The sequence below is a fragment of the Pelodiscus sinensis genome, chromosome 31 (genome assembly GCF_052426305.1).
Source record: "Pelodiscus sinensis isolate ZL-2025 chromosome 31, ASM5242630v1, whole genome shotgun sequence".
Lineage (NCBI taxonomy): Eukaryota > Metazoa > Chordata > Testudines > Trionychidae > Pelodiscus > Pelodiscus sinensis.
The window spans coordinates 6,745,762-6,761,762 of NC_143082.1; the positions used below are offsets into that span (position 1 = coordinate 6,745,762).

General features: G+C 43.2%; 1 protein-coding gene across 4 annotated transcripts in view; it reads right to left on the minus strand.

Moving 5' to 3' along the window:
- The window catches only part of EVI5L (ecotropic viral integration site 5 like), a 61,409-nt gene extending 45,414 nt beyond the window's left edge, over nucleotides 1-15,995 (minus strand). For 2 of the 4 annotated variants that reach the window (XR_012896643.2, XM_006132023.5), the window contains exons 1-2: nucleotides 15,612-15,803; nucleotides 1,114-1,340 (exon numbers count right to left, since the gene is read on the minus strand). Coding sequence is in view for 3 of the 4 variants with exons in the window: in XM_006132023.5 (XP_006132085.1) it covers nucleotides 1,114-1,295 (182 nt within the window). In the remaining variant the exon portion in view is untranslated. Of the gene's footprint in view, nucleotides 1-1,113; nucleotides 1,341-15,611; nucleotides 15,804-15,866 lie in introns of those variants that run through there. The other 2 variants (XM_025189155.3, XM_025189157.3) reach the window with 2 other exon arrangements.
- Between the last annotated feature and the right edge of the window lie 6 nt (nucleotides 15,996-16,001).

Below are 16,001 nucleotides of genomic sequence, written 5' to 3' on the forward strand. Positions count from 1 at the left end.
GTCACAACCCACCAATGGATCATGGTAAGACAGCATTCAGTTCAGAAACGAGGCCCCAGGATGTTTGGGAGTAGTTGACAAAAGAATTTCCAGCCTTCCATGAGCTAAATTGTCAGGAGGGTAAACACCAGAATCTCCACTCTAAAAACAGAACAAGCTGTGGAAACACCCATGTCTTGTAGGGAAACTGGTGCCTTCCTTTATCCATGTGTTTTGCAAACTTTAGCTGTGCAAGGCTCTTTACACTCCCAGCCTCCAGGCTTCATGTGTTTGGGTCAGATGTTAAAGACAACATGTTCACTTGTACTCTAAAAATAACAAAAAGCCAACGGGGAATCATTCCTACAAAAGCTGCAGATGAAGAAGATATTAATTTAATCAAGAAATAGATTGTCATTGCCTTTATCTTTTCAGATGACCAAGGCCCAGTCTTGTAGACCAGACAATTGGTATGTTACTGTGGACTCTACACACTGTGTTAGGTAGAAGTTTTCTGTAAACAGCTACCCAACAGGAACTATACCTACTATAGAGCAAGTGGTAGTCATCTCAAAATAGATGAAACATCAGACAGAACAAGATCAGCTGGACAGAGTAACTCAAGAACAAGATCAGCTGGACAGAGTAACTCAAGTGACTGGCCAAGACATATGGTGCCTTTCAAGCTCCAGATCACTGAAGCAGAAGTGACCCAGTTTAGTAAAAACTCTTGGTTACTACCATTTATATTCTGGCTGCAGGGGGATTTCGGAAGTGAGAAGTGATCTGTTGGTGGGTGGAAGGGAATCTTGCATATACTTGACAATAGCACAAGACTGTGTCCATTACAACTGATGTCTTGCTGATAGTCAGGAGTGAGATTAAGGTTTATATGGGTCTTACAGGTCAAGCTCTCTTCACCTGAAAAGGCAATCCCTCCAGGTCGGGGCTGACACACATTGCTGGAGCACTTCAGCAGTACTTTTCTTTGGTGGTTTCACACTACCGTTGAGATACAGGGGATGACACATTGTACACTATGGCACACACAGACTCCTTGGATTGTAAGTTAGCTCCCATTGGCCTTAGCCTCCTCAGCAACAAGAACACACTAGAGTGTTAAGCTTTCCTCACCTGTTCTGCTCCTCCAGCTTTGCCAACAGTTCCAGCTCATCTGGGCTTAGGTTCTCTGAATCGGAGTTGGGGGAGCAGGCTGGTGCAGAGTTGACAGAAGAAAGAGCCTCGTGGGAAGAAGAGTCTGGGCTGACTGCCGGACTTGCCATCTCAGGAAGGCTGAGGGTAACAGGGATGTTCATTCGCAAAATACACAGGAACACCCTTCAGGAAAGTCCAAGTTTCATCTGGAAGTGAACAAGCAGCATTAATATGCATGCACAGCACAAACATATATAGCTCCTTTGTTTCAGACCTTTTCTTACCCAGACTGTGTCAGCGTCAGTATCATGTAGGGGAGCCAGTGGCTGCTGAAGACTTATTCTAAACCAATATTCTATTGACTGGAAAGTACATTACCTTTACCTCAGAACTCCAGGTCTATCCTCATGTCCCTTTATTTCCATCAGGAACTGCTCAACTATCCTTTGTGTTGATTCATATTAAGGATGTTAAATTGCAGTTATCTGGCTAGTCGATTATTCGCTAACATCCCTAATTCATATCCACGCCGGCCTCATCCAGTGCCTTTTGTCATGGTGTCTCCCAGGCCCAAGGCTCCAGACTTTGCACCCACTGCTGAAGTCTTTCACCATAAGGGAGCTTTTTGGGTAAGCTGAAAGGACAACATCTCCAGCAACAAACTTCCTCTTTGTACAGGTTTAATTTAAAAAAAAAAAACAAACCAATTTAACAAAACTGATACAAAAAACAATTTTGGCACAATTCAAGACAATTTAAAGTTTATTAATCTTACTTGGACAATTAATTAAATTAAAACAAGTCAATAAACCAGATTTAGATTTTGTCCACACAAGATGTTATTCCTGAAATCTCTATTACTGATTAATTCCACATGTGGGCATTCTTATTCTGGAATAGGAATTCCTGATTACAAATTTGTTTATCTGAATTGGATTAAGCTAATTTGGAATCAGGTAGTCTTACTCCAGAATAAGAGTAGTCACACATGCAAGTTAGCTATTGCTGATTAACTTCTTTACATTCACACCTTATTTTATTCTAGATTATCCCTCTCATAAATCCTGAAAAAAAAATCTGTTCTTGATGGAACTAATTTAACTAAATCTATTTTAAAATTATATCTATAGTTAAACTGGTGCAACTTTGTCCATATTCAATGTCTTAGCAACATGGTAAAGATGTGGTAGGACATGGCTTAAGAGGGAACAGCACCTTTACTGGTGGACCTAAAGCAACCTGGGTTTTCCCACAAATGGCTTACACTCACACACTAACCAGGCCTGACTCTTGCTACTTGCGAGATCTGATAGGATTGCAGCCCAAATTCATGTATAGCTGCAGACCATAATGTTTATTTTAGGTACTTGAATAGCTTCCATTACTACAAAATGTCCCTCAGTAGTTAGCATATTTATCCTGTGAAGTAGGACAGTGTTTGCAGAGGGAAGTCCCATGGAGCTAGTTTTTATCCACTGAATTTTTTCCATCTATGGATTGTGTAAATGCATAATTTAAAAAACCCCGGTCAAGTTTCTCAGAGATGCTGTGTTGGATGATGACAGACATAACAGCAGCTTTAGCTATCAATTATTTTTATTGGTTGGTGTCAGCCTTCGGGTTACTAAAATGTGGTTTAGTTTATGTATTAATACAATATTTTAACAGAGGAATTCCTCCCAGGGGAGGGCAAGACACAGTGATTGAGACAGAGCAGTCCACAGAGTCTACTTTGTGCGTCACAAGCATTCGTAGCATGCAGATGGATATTTCTTTATGCACACATGCTTTCTTAAATTTGATTTTCCTTCCTTAAATGTGATCTTCTGCACTTGCCAGGGTTAGAAATAAAGGTCACAACTATCCCATCAACCTGGATCCATTGCTGAGATATATTTTCTAAACCCTTTGAGCTCCTGCTTTTATTCTAACAAGTTTGCACTTATATCTTGTGAGTTAACCATTAAGAGCATATCACACGGGAACAAATGAAGTGACAGTGATGGAAAGAGGTCTCCCTCACATGAAATCTGAGAGTACACTCCACACGTATTCAACTAAGTTGTCTTTGAGCCTTTCTTCATGGCAAACAAATATAGTGATATTTTTAAAGCCAGCTGCCAAAGTGTGGGGTTGGGATGTCTGGAAGGCAGGCGTGTCCATGAGTGAATCTCTCTTTCAAAGTGGTCTGCAGAGAGAATGAGAACAAGTATACTAACCACCACTGGGCTGGCTCTCTGGGGGTAAGGGGATCGGAGAACAAGGCTTTGATTGGCAAATGCTCTTAGGGTGCTGCACTTCTCTGGCCACTTTAACAGTCAAGTCTTTGGTAGCCTTGACATTACCATTCCTTGCCACTTGCTACACCTTTTTAGAAACAGAATACGCCTGTGTCTAAACTTTGAGCAGCCTGCAGCTGTATTCGCTTTATGGCAAGAGGTGCATGCTGAAACAAGCACTGAAAGCCACACATGAAGATCTGACAGAACTGCATACGACATGCTGAAGGATCTCATTCTGCCCTGTACTAACATACAAGTTGGTTACCTCCTGTGCAGGTAGAATGCAGAGTTTGGCATACTGAGCCCAACAGAGTATACTGATACCACAGGAAAGAAAGACATCACAATACGGAGAAGTTTTGGTAAGTACAGTGGGTTCGTAATAAAGCTTATAGAAGGCAACAAAGTACTCAGCACATTTTCAGCATATTGAGGATAAAGCATGGAAGTAAGACCAAGAAGGCTGGTATATTGAAGCATCAGGTCGGTAGCACTGAACTATATCTAAATCTGTGGCAGACCTTGTTGGGCAGATGAGACATAAGCATCAATTTCTGATTATCACAAATACTCATTAAAAAAACAAGCACACACACTCTAGTATGATTTGTAGAGGTGCTGTGAAGGATAGACTAGCAGCCCCTCCCCACACACACTCAATATTTAGGAGGCTTTGGAGTGTGGGTGGAAGGGGAAAGAATTCATCTATTCATCTTCCTATAGCTTTGTATCTGCAGAGAGAGGAGAAAGCAAGGGAATCCAAAACGTGGTCTTATATATCAGCCAAGGACTATGAAAAATAAAGCAGAACAAAAAAAACCAAACAAAAAGCATCTGGGGGGAGGGGAGGAATCACCTTAGAGTAGTGTTTCTCAATTTTTTTTTTTTACGAAGCACCCCTTTTTCAAAAAAATGATTAAGTAACCCCAGAGCCAGGCACCCCCAGCCCCCCTGCTCTAACCCAATGCCCTTCCCCTTCTCCAGAGTCAGGCACTGGATGTATGGTAACCCTATCTTTAAAGTGTCCACTCTCACCACCCGGACATTTTTTGCCAAATTTCACTTGTATTGAAATTCTCTTGTGGACCTCTAAGGTTACACGTGCCACTGGTTGAGAAACACTGCCTTAGAAGGAAATCTCCCACACCACCTGCAGTAGCTGGAAGTGGTGGAACAGTTTCTCTCAGTGAGGCACTGATTCTGAATCTAACTGGTGCCTCCATTGTTTGTATCAACCTCTGTCCAGCAAGGTGCATCCCTCTAGAAATGCATCATGCCTTGTCCTAGTTATGATAATAGAGCTGATTAATCAGTGTGATATATGATTGTTTTCTCCTACTAATTTTACAGTGATTTGTCAGCCACAAACATACAACATGTGCTTCAATTTCTAACCCCCCCCCCATTTCCCTCAATATAGGAAGAGTTGACATGGTCTTATAAATCTCAGCCTCATTTATTTGCTGACACCAGCATGTCATTACTGTAAAATTACAATTATTATCCAGAGACTGGAAGCACTATGTCTGAAAAATGCAGCAAAGCTAATCCTACCACAGCGAACAATGCAGCAGCTCTGCCCATTTAAATAGACCCAGGCGCTTTTAAAGGGGAACATTTTCTAGTGCCTATTAATAAGTGATCCCTTTTGCTTCTTGGATTAATTTAGCCTTGTTTTACTCCCAGCTCTTCTGAGCATCTCTGCTAGCTGCCAGTTGCCTGTTGTGTCTACAGGTTTGGATCCTAGGAAGAGGCACTGACAAGTTGCACTGGAGCAATCAGTGCCACAATCCTGTTTCTCATTCATTCTTATATCTACAAAGGTTTCACTGAAAACATGCTAGCTGAGTGTGACGTGTTTCATCATCTCTTCCCTATCACTATGCGAAAATGCCTGGGCCATTGTACATTTCTTAGTCTTCTTCCGGGGAGGAGCTTAAGAAGCAAATCTAGTTTAACAGCTCCTAATAATAATAGAAATTATACATGACACCAAAAACCTCTTCATAATTGTACCCACTCATATTTGTAATCAACTGAATACAAGCACCTCATGTTTCCATATGAACTCTGAATAATCACAATCTCCACATAATTCACTGCTACAAAAATGGGCATTACACAAGGCGTATGATTAGTTGACAGCTTCTAGCATAGCATGTAACTGGTTATAAATCAGTCAGAACTCATTAGCTAATTGTTTATAACATTAATAAAGCATGTTTTGTTGCCAGGGATGTTGATGTGTAGTTGACTGTACGATTAACCGATAAGCTTAGGCTTATCAATTAATCTTCTTGACTACACACATTTCTGCCCCACACTTTGCTGCCTCTGTACCAGCCAGTTCCTCCCAGCACCGACTCTGTGGTCCCACAGAGGCATGGTGGGGGGAGAGGAAGGGGAGCCTACCGCAAAGCAGCCTCTGTCCAGGGCTACTGCCAGAGCAGCCTCCGTCTGCTATGGGCCCAGGCTTGCCACAGACAGAGTCTGTTCCATGAGAGGAGGAGCAGCCTCTGTCTGTGGAGAGCTTGGCCCCCCCATGGACAGGGGCTGCTGCCACCCCACACTGCTGCCTCTGTACCAGAGGCAGCAGCGCAGGGCGACAGGAAGCCATTCTGTGTGGGGAGCTGGGTTTTAAATTGGCTCCCCTTGTAAATCAGCTCCCACGGGGCATGCCAGCTCTACCCCCAAGGACTACAGAATAGTCAATTAACCAATAAGAATTTATGCAGTTACTTGACTATTCTATTACCCGATATCCAACATCCCTATTTGTTACAAACAACCCCCCTTTAAGGAGGATTGGTATAAACAGATACCTACATTGCTCAAGAGGTGTGGTTGAAAAGACTTTGCCTCCAGCCAGACAGGATAGCATAAGGTCATAAGAAAGCAGGAACACTTGACAAAGGCAACACAAAAAACAAATCAATTACATTTCAAAAGCTACAATGCTACCTTGTGAATGGCACTGAGTAGGGATGTTAAATATCGGTTAATTGAATAGTTGAGTAGTCTCATGAATTCTTATCGGTTAGTCGACTATTCTATAGTACCTGGGGATGGGGCCAGCAGCTAGTGCAATCTGGCCCCACTCCCGAGGAGCCACTGGCCAGTCCACACTATTGCCTCTGTATCAGAAGCAGCAACGTGGGGTGCCAGATGGAGCAGGTCTGTGGGGGGTGGGGGGGGAGAGCCAGTTTAAAAAACCAGCTCCTCTCGTGGACTGGCTGCCTATTTCCACGCGCTGCTGCCTCCTACACAGAGGCAGCAGTGCGGGGTGGCAGCAGTCCATCTAGAGGGGTTTGAGCTCCCAGACACAGCGTGAGCTGGAGCTGAGCTGGGCTGGGCTGGGCTGCCTGTCCACCTACCTCTTAATGCACTTTAAATGCAGAGCCACAGCAGGGGTAGGTCCTGGACGGGTTGCAAGCCAGGACTGAACCAGGCTGCTAGCCAGCCTGCTAAAAAAATTTACTGGTAAGGGGAGGGGAATGAATGTAGTCTATAGCATTAGCCTATATGCTTTTGCTTATCAGTTAATCCACTACACTATTACATCCCTAGTGCTGAGCTCACATGGCCCTAATTTGATTCCTGGCACAAGATGGTGCCTATTGCTAATATGGGCAACCTGCAGCAACTACCAGTAGATAAAACAGTAACAAATGTTATAAACAGCTCTGAGATGAGAGGAGAAACAACCAAAACTCGCTGGGAAACCAGGTTTTGGAAGACAAGGTATTTTCATAATTAGTATTTCTTATTATTTGCATCAGGCTGAATTCAGTATCAGTGCAAACCAGATGACCACTTATTCAGAAAGACATTTCCTTAGGTTTAATTAAAAAAGGAGCTATTGTTTTAAGTTGTCAGAAAACTGACTATCCTAGTCAGGGAGCAGCATTTCATACAGTCCCCAACACTCTGTCAGCTGGAAAGTGGGCATACTAAAAATCTGGAACAGCAAGGCAGAAAGAGCGGATAGTAAAACAAGGCCTGATAATAAAGTTATTTCAGTTTGGAATATAGTGTTGCCATGTTATTAGGGTAATAGTTTTGAAATACAGCAAAGTTTAGCCAAAACATTTCAAGTCTAAAGGGCATAGTTCCTTGGCCCTAGAGGCAAGATGGGAATTAAACTGTTACCAGAAGTGGTTGCATAATAAGGGACTGGTCAGTAAGAACAGCTTTTTTTTTTTTTTTTTTTTTTTTAAATAAAGGGGTGGGGTGGGGGGGACAAAAACTACCCAAGACCTTGCCTAACATTGAGCAATTCTGCTTCCAATTCCATGACCTGCTTCACTGGTGCTGTACAACTGACACCACTTTTGCTCCATTGCACTGTTAAGATTTTCTGTGAATCATTAAGTTCTATACTCAATTTAAGTAGAAATACCAGAGCTCTCTGCAAAGTCTTCAATAAGATTTACAGTTAAAAGATCACTTGATTACTATCTGTGGTGCTGTTGAATATAAAGTTTCACAGATTCTTATTTTTATATCTATAGGAGAAAATCAACTGCACTGTTACATCCCTATTTTAACTGATTAACCGATAAGCAAAAGCTTTTCAGTTAATGCTATAGACTACATGTATTCCCCTCCCCCCACCAGTAAATTTTTTAGCAGAATGGCCACCAGCAGGCCAGCTCAGTCCTGGCTTGCGCTGGGTCCAGGACCTACCTATCTGTGGGGCTCTGTATTTAAAGTGTATTAGGAGCCAGGCGTGTAGGCAGCCCAGCTCAGTTCCAGCTCACACCAAGGCTATGTCTAGACTGCAAGCCTCTTTCGAAAGAGGCTCTTTCGAAAGATACTTTTGAAAGAGCCTCTTTTGAAAGAGAGCGTCTAGACTGCACGTTGAACTTTTGAAAAAGCGGCTTGCTTTTTCGAAAGAAAGCATCCAGTGAGTCTGGATGCTCTCTTTCGAAGAAGCCCTATTTACATTCAAGAACGCCTTCTTTCGAAAGAGGAACTTTCGAAAGAAGGCGTTCTTCCTCGTAAATTGAGGTTTACCGCCATTGAAAGAAAAGCCGCGTTCTTTCGATTTAATTTCGAAAGAACGCGGCTGCAGTCTAGACGCAGGTGAGGTTTTTTCGAAAAAAGGCTACTTTTTTCGAAAAAACCCCTGAGCCTGGACACAGCCCAAGTCTGGGAGCTCAGTCCCACTGGAGAAAAGGATGTTAAGGACTAGTCAACTATCTGATAAGCAAATGCTTATCGGATAGTCAGTCGACTAGTTGATTCCCCCCCTTGCTGCCACTTTGAAACACTGAAGCTGACCCCAGACTCTGCATGGCATTTCAAACTGGCAGCACAACATGGAGTCCAGGGCTGACCCTGGGCTCTGCATGGCATTTCACATCGGCAGCGCAACATGAAGCCTGGGGTCAGCAGTGGACTCGGAGTCAGCAGTGTGGGGTGTAAGGCAGCGGGTCTGTGACAGAAATTGTTTTTTAAACTGGCTTCTCTTGTGGGGTGCCAGGCGGGAGCTGGTCCATGTTGCTGCCTCTGGAATAGTCGAGTGACCGATAAGAATTCATGAGGTTACTTGACTATTATATTAATCGATATTTTACATCCCTAGAACAAAAACACATGTTTTCAGAAGAAAGTATCACCTATACTGGGACTGTAATTTTATCTGAGGCTTCCCATAATGAAACCACCTAAATTTAAAACACACATCCTCCTTATTCTTATTACTATCACCAGCAGAAACTTTTGTAGAAACCTTTAGGAATGTTCCAAACTTCAAATCATGGTTTGTTTCAGAATGAAGCAATCTAATTTAAAAGCATTAACATTTATTGGAAGGGATAAACATTTAGCAGCTTTCCTTAAAAAGGTAACTTGGAGCAAAAACAGCATTATAGTTATTAATACAAGGCATAGCCTTGTTTTATTTTACCCGCCCCCCAGCCTTCCTGTAACATACTTGAGTTCTACAGCAGACTAATGACATCTGTTAAAAATATGAGTCCAGAGGAGTAGCACAGGGTTTCCAAGATATAGTATCCTATAGACTTTTTAAATCTTTTGCACAAAAGAAGTTTCCCCTCAAGTTTTCTACCACGGGACAGACAAAGACATCAAAACTAGAATTTTTTGGCATATTCCAAGCTGAACAGCTACTGGTTTGTTTCTACCACTACAGAGCAGATTGGAGCAGGACTTGTCGCTTCCCAAATCCTAGAAATGTTAGTTCATGAGTACACTTGCCAGTGATTCTGGGCTACCATTTACTTGGTGTAAAGAACTTAATTTCAGTATAAACTGGCTTTGGGCAGCACTGATGCTGCTGCACTTTGAGTTGCAGCAGAAGCTGTAATTGTGAATTACTGAGCTAGTGAAACATGATGTCCAATTTTCTATTACATTTTTTTCCAAGTGGAAAAGTTAACTAAATGGTTGACACAAAATGGCGGAGAAAATTGTGCATATGCCAAAGTTTGTTACCTTTTACTTGAGTTCTTATTGTTTTTGAATGGCATGAATAGTCCTCTGCAACAGTTGCGATAATTGTAAATGCTCACATCTGTGCACTCTTTCTAGTTATTCCTCCCTGAAAGTTGTACACCTAAAACATTCTTACAATTGTTGGTTTCTATGTGCAACATACCAATTCAGCTGATATGGCAGTAACCAAATATTCCAGTTTTTAAGCATAGGAAAGACTTTGCCTGCTTAACTGTGCTAGAACTAACAGCATCAAAAGTGAAGGCTTAAGAGAAACTTAGCGACTAGATTATCTTTAGGACTCTGCATTAACTCTATAATGTTCTTGGTATAAAAGGAAAAACAGCATATTTGTCACGGAAATTTAATTAACATCTTACAACTGAACTTGTATGTAAGTTGCTTAGATAAATGTAATCACTGTAAACATCTATATGATCTGGAATTTTGTTTTTATTTTGAAATGGGAGCTTTTTTGTTTATAAGTTCATTAAAAACTTTCTTTAAAAAAAAAAACCAACAACAATTACACGCTATCACTCTGAATTCCAGGATTTAATGAGTTATCACATTTTCAAGCACAGAGAAGGATAAGAAGGAAATCAATATAATAAACCCTTCATTTTAATATGACTGTTCAACCACACATCTAACATTGGCACAAGTGCTCAAAGATTAAAACAAAACAAAACAAAACATTCTTTGTTCATCTTGGCTCTGAAGTTTAGGGTCTTAATTTAGTTGCTCTCTCTCATCCAAGATATAGGCTCCTCTAGGTCACTGATTCAAATCAATTTCTGACTATAGTAACCAGAAGTCACAGTCATCTGAAGGCTATTTAGAAGATTATATGAAATGTGCTAGGGAGAGTTCTCAGCAAACTACTGTTGTATCAAGTCACTATTACATCTGATGTTATGTAACTGATTTGTAGGCAGTATTAAAGAGGCTAGGGCTGAGCAGAGACACAAACTGAACACCCAGCACTATCTTCAAGGTAGAGGTGTGGTACATTGGTACAGACAGCATGTAGGAAAGACTGCCTTTTTATTGTCCTGGGGATAGACAGACTTTAGTCTCCAAGACATTTTCAATCCAGTACTTTCCATGGTAGTAAATTCACTTAAAAAATTCAGGGGCTAACTTCTACAGACAGGTCACTCCAGTTTCCAGCAGGACACTCAGATCCCATTATTGCTTCCCCCACCCCATGGGGGAAAGCAGGGCCTGTTATGTTTATAGGAGCTGGAGAGCATAAACTCTCCTTCAACATCCTACCAGCATTGCTTTGCAAAAAAAAATCAGTTACAGAGAAACTAACGTTCACTGGTATTGAGCTAGCCAAGGAAGCTACAGTACATTCAACTCCAACCAGTGGTTACAATGTGGGGGGTGATGATGAGAGACCTAAAAAGTGCCATGGGATTCAACCAGGTTGGTTGAGAACTCATGACATTTGCATCTGGGGGAGTGAATCTGGTTTCTGATCAAGGAGATAAACAACTCATTGTTTGTCATTCATTAAGTCGCTCTGCTCTGTTTAGCTATTGTTATGATGCACTTTACAATGGGCAATCTTAAACGCCACCTTAAAATCTATATTTCTGCAGTGGTATAAGACGACAGTTCTAGGTCTGAATTTTCTTGCTTTTATTAGTTTAACTGAGACCATAGCTAGTGTTGAATTGCTCATACAACAATGCTGATCTCAGATACAGAAGCAGCTCTAGTAATAACAAACTAAAATGTTAGCACCATGACTATGTTAGACTTTCCAGGCAAAAACTCAGTGAACTCTATGGTGCAAGAATCTTCTTTATTTCAATGGGAGTTCTGAGTGACAACATGCCAACCAGTATTGGGGAGGAAGATGGGGGGCGGGAGAAAAATCACAAGATGCTCTTCCATATTATCATTTGAAGCCTTACCACACCACACTAGCCGTTCAAGGTGCTAAAATACCACAGTATAGGCGCCATAGAATAGTATAGTTAGGGGCAGCTACTCTGATGGCATAATCCCTGTTAATCAAATTATTATCAATACCCCCAAACTCTCCAAGGTGTAGGAGGTCTTAGAGGAAGGGCTGAGTGAACAATAGATCATGAACTCTGAAGCCCAAAGGTTTTCTCTTCAGTCCAGCAGCAAGATGCATGGGTGCAAACAACACTATGCATAGCTAAATTGAATTTTTTCTATAAATACTGTCCTATAAGACAAACACCTAAGTAGCCAACTGTCTAGCACCTAACACACACAGATTCCAAAATCTTTCATTCTGCAGGATTTATTTTCCAACACATCATCAGCCTTTGTATATATGCAAAGATCTCATGGTGCTAAGCATCTCACAAGTATAGTCAATCCAATTTCAATAACATTCCTGGCATGACAAGTCATAAAAGTATTGCTAGAGTCAATTAATCAGGACTCCGGATATACATCAGTTTAGAAAGAACATGTTTAAATATACATGTTATAACTTTAGATTAATGCGATGTTGTTGGTATGCTTCAGAAAAACTCAAGGGGACAAGGAATCCTTAGTTTCAGCCTTTGGATGCCAATATTTACCAAAGAATCTATTACTCCTAAGCACACCTATAAAGTGTCATTGAGACCAATGTCACAGGCAACCCACAACTTTATTACTAAATATCAAAGTAAATACTACTTTAAAGGGCCAGTGTCAAGAATGTTAGGTCTGAAATTAGACTGGCTACTTATTCTGGATCTTTCGTGATGAACACAAACATGCACATCACAGCTTGTAATAGCCACAAGCAGCCACTAAGGACCCTATTTTTCAAAGGATCTTCTTACACTCTAATGTGGACAGCAGAGGAGGACAGATGTTGAAATTCATGACTATTAACCAGGTCAAGTTCAAAGCTCTAGGACTGTTTTAAGTTGGTTACACAACAAAGAAACTGGGTTTCATCCCAACTTATGGCTCCTCTTTTGGGCAGACACAGAAGTATTGGTGAACCCTGGCTATTTCCCCACCTACACCAAAATAATTTTGTAGTCTGAAACATTCATAGGCACTTAAGGGTTTTAGACAATTGAATCCTAGTCAGTGGGACCCTAGGGCTGTTGCTACACTTCAAAGGCAGAGGCGCCGTATCAACTAATTGAATAGTCAATGCAAAATGCATTGACTATTTGATTAGTAAATTAGTTGATATTTAACACCCTTAATTCAAATTACATTTTCTGTCCACTTCAATTTTGACACAATTTCAGCAGGTGATATCTCCAATGTTAGCAGTTCTCTGTTATACTACTCAAAGGCTGAGACACCAACTTATTTTCAAATGATAAATGGCATCAGTTTCTAACTGTTAAGGCCCCATCTATTTTACAGAAGTCAGTACTCATTTTTTGCAACTATATATGCATTAGTGTAGAGACTAGCCTCTGGCAGCTTTACTATATCAGCTAACCTTGCTGGAGGTATCTGCACTAAAGAAAAGGTGCCTTAGGCCTGGTCTACAAGAACAATGAGTTTGCAGCAAGCTGAAATGGCAAGCTAATAATGGGACTAGCTCCAAGCACTTTAACCAACTAGAAACAGGCATATTCAGCAGAGTGTATATTAACAGACTGCGGGCGAATAGTGCAGGGGTAAGTTCATACCCCATCTTACCACAAAGTAATTGTGTTTCTGTAGATGAGTGCTTAGTGTAAAAAGCATATCAGCCACCAACACCATTTTATGCATGGTGTTCTTGCATGCCTAATCAACAGTTATCAAAGCAATGCTGGCAGCTGGAGTGTTGTCTGTTCTAGGGTTCAGCACTGATGGCATAGTCAAAACTCAAAGTGAGCCCTGATGAGAGGGTGGTAAAACTGTTTAAAGACCTATATACCCTAATGCGTGCTTCACTGTTGAAAAATACAGACCAGTTTTCCAAGTTCAGATGCATCCTAGTTGTTCCTAAGACAGCACTAAAATCCCATCTGAAGTCAAGCGGAGAATGACAACACAGGATGATGACCAAAATGATTTTTAAAAAGGCATCAATAAATTGCAACTAGGCCTAAGAATAAATGTTTCATATCCCTGAGGAGTTTTCCATTGGTACCTCATCTGCTGTTGTGGAAGATCTCAGATTAGCAGTGATTTCTTTGCATTGATCCAGGACTGACTACAGCAAGTCCTATGGACACCAAAAATCAACATAATTTTCATTCCTTGCAAGCAAGCTCAACCTACTAAGCAGCTAACAAACATCTGGGCCATTTTGAGGCACTTCCTTTCAGAAATACTCTACAAGCAAATCAGTCACAGCAGAGATTCTCCTCTTCATAAATTAGCCATTTGGGGCATGCTAAATAGGCAAAAATTAAACTGAAAGATCGATTGGTGCATTTAACAGCATTCTGGAGATCCTCCATTCAAAGGCAGTTTTTAAAAGTTGTATCAAGAAGGACAAGCTGTGTCCTAGGTTTCTACCTTGGTTACTAAACTCCACGAAAAATGGACACAATGGGAACAATAACAAACCATCAGCTATCACACAATTCAGTGGGTGCTGTCATAGTACCTGCCTAGTAATAACCAGTTAGACCTGGAGACAACTCCTCATGTCTGTGCTGGGTTTGGTAAAGCCATCCACTAAGGGATTTGGATACTGGCCTAACAACAGCACAAAAAAGGAGCAAGGCCCACCCAAGAGTTAGAATTTGGGGAACAAATCTCTCAGTTTCAGCAGCAGAAACCATTTCAGAAAAGAAGACAAGGGGAAGGCTCCTTCTAGAATAGACCAAGTCACACTGGCCTAGATTTTATGTTTTTTTAAACCCAGAAGGAGATGGTAGCTGCTGGGATGGGATCAGAGAGACAAATAAAAAACCCATGCCACAAAGGCACAGCTTCAGTGACCAGGAGCTGGTGATGTGCCAATATGTGCTGAAGGCAGATGTGCCAAGCTTCTACCATCTTTTCCCTGGAAAGAGAGGGGAGCCAGCACTCTTCCTTCCCTATGCCTGTATATGAGGGGCTTTGGACAGACTCTGAGGGAACAGGGCACGTGTGATATCCTCCTGGTGGCTGGGGGAAAAGCAGAGCATTAGGGGAATAGGGAGTATCCACATCTCCAGGCAAGTGACCAGGCACTCCCTAGAGAGAAAGGCATGTTATGGGGAGAGGGTACCCCCATCTAGCTAGGATAGAAGGAACCCAAATCAACCCCTCCTGCTTGAAGGGGGGGGGTCACCAGGGTGACTCACGCTTATCCCAGCAGGGGATGAGCGAGGCCCCGCTACCTGAGAGGGGACCACCCTGGCCAGGGGCGGAAGGGAGTCTGGGAGCAGAGCCCCTTCCCTCCATCTTCCTAACGGGGATTCGGAGGGGGAGGGGCTGGACCCCAGCAGGCAGCCCCGGGATCTGGGTGGGGGAAGGGCACTGGGCACCAGCCTCTCCCCCCCGGGATCTGGGTGGGGGAAGGGCACTGGGCACCAGCCTCTCCCCCCCGGGATCTGGGTGGGGGAAGGACACTGGGAACCAGCCTCTCCCCCCGGGATCTGGGTGGGGGAAGGGCACTGGGCACCAGCCTCTCCCCCCCGGGATCTGGGTGGGGGAAGGACACTGGGAACCAGCCTCTCCCCCCGGGATCTGGGTGGGGGAAGGGCACTGGGCACCAGCCTCTCCCCCCGGGATCTGGGTGGGGGAAGGGCACTGGGCACCAGCCAGCCCCTGGCTAGGGGGGAGGCCCCCGGCTGCCCCTCCTACCTGTGCGGCGCTGCCATGGCGGCTCCCCAGCCTCCTCCTCAGGGGGGCGGGGGCCCGAACCCCGCGGGCCCGGCCTTCTCTCCCCCAATCACCACATGCAGAGGGGCGGGGGCGCTGGGCACCGCAGCTGCCATGGAACCGCCGGCTGCCCAGACCAGACGGACTGACTGACTGACAGGAGGCCCTGCCCTCCTCCCCGCCTCCTCGACCGCTGGCCAATCCCGCCCCGGGAAGGGACATTCAGAACCCGCCTACCGAGCCTCATCCTCCAATCGGAGCTCAAAGTTGGCAACCCAACTGTATCCACACCCACCAGCAACCGAAGAGAGAGTGAGATGCGGATCCGAGAGGGGAGGAGGGAGTGGAGGGGCGGGGATATAAGCCACGCCC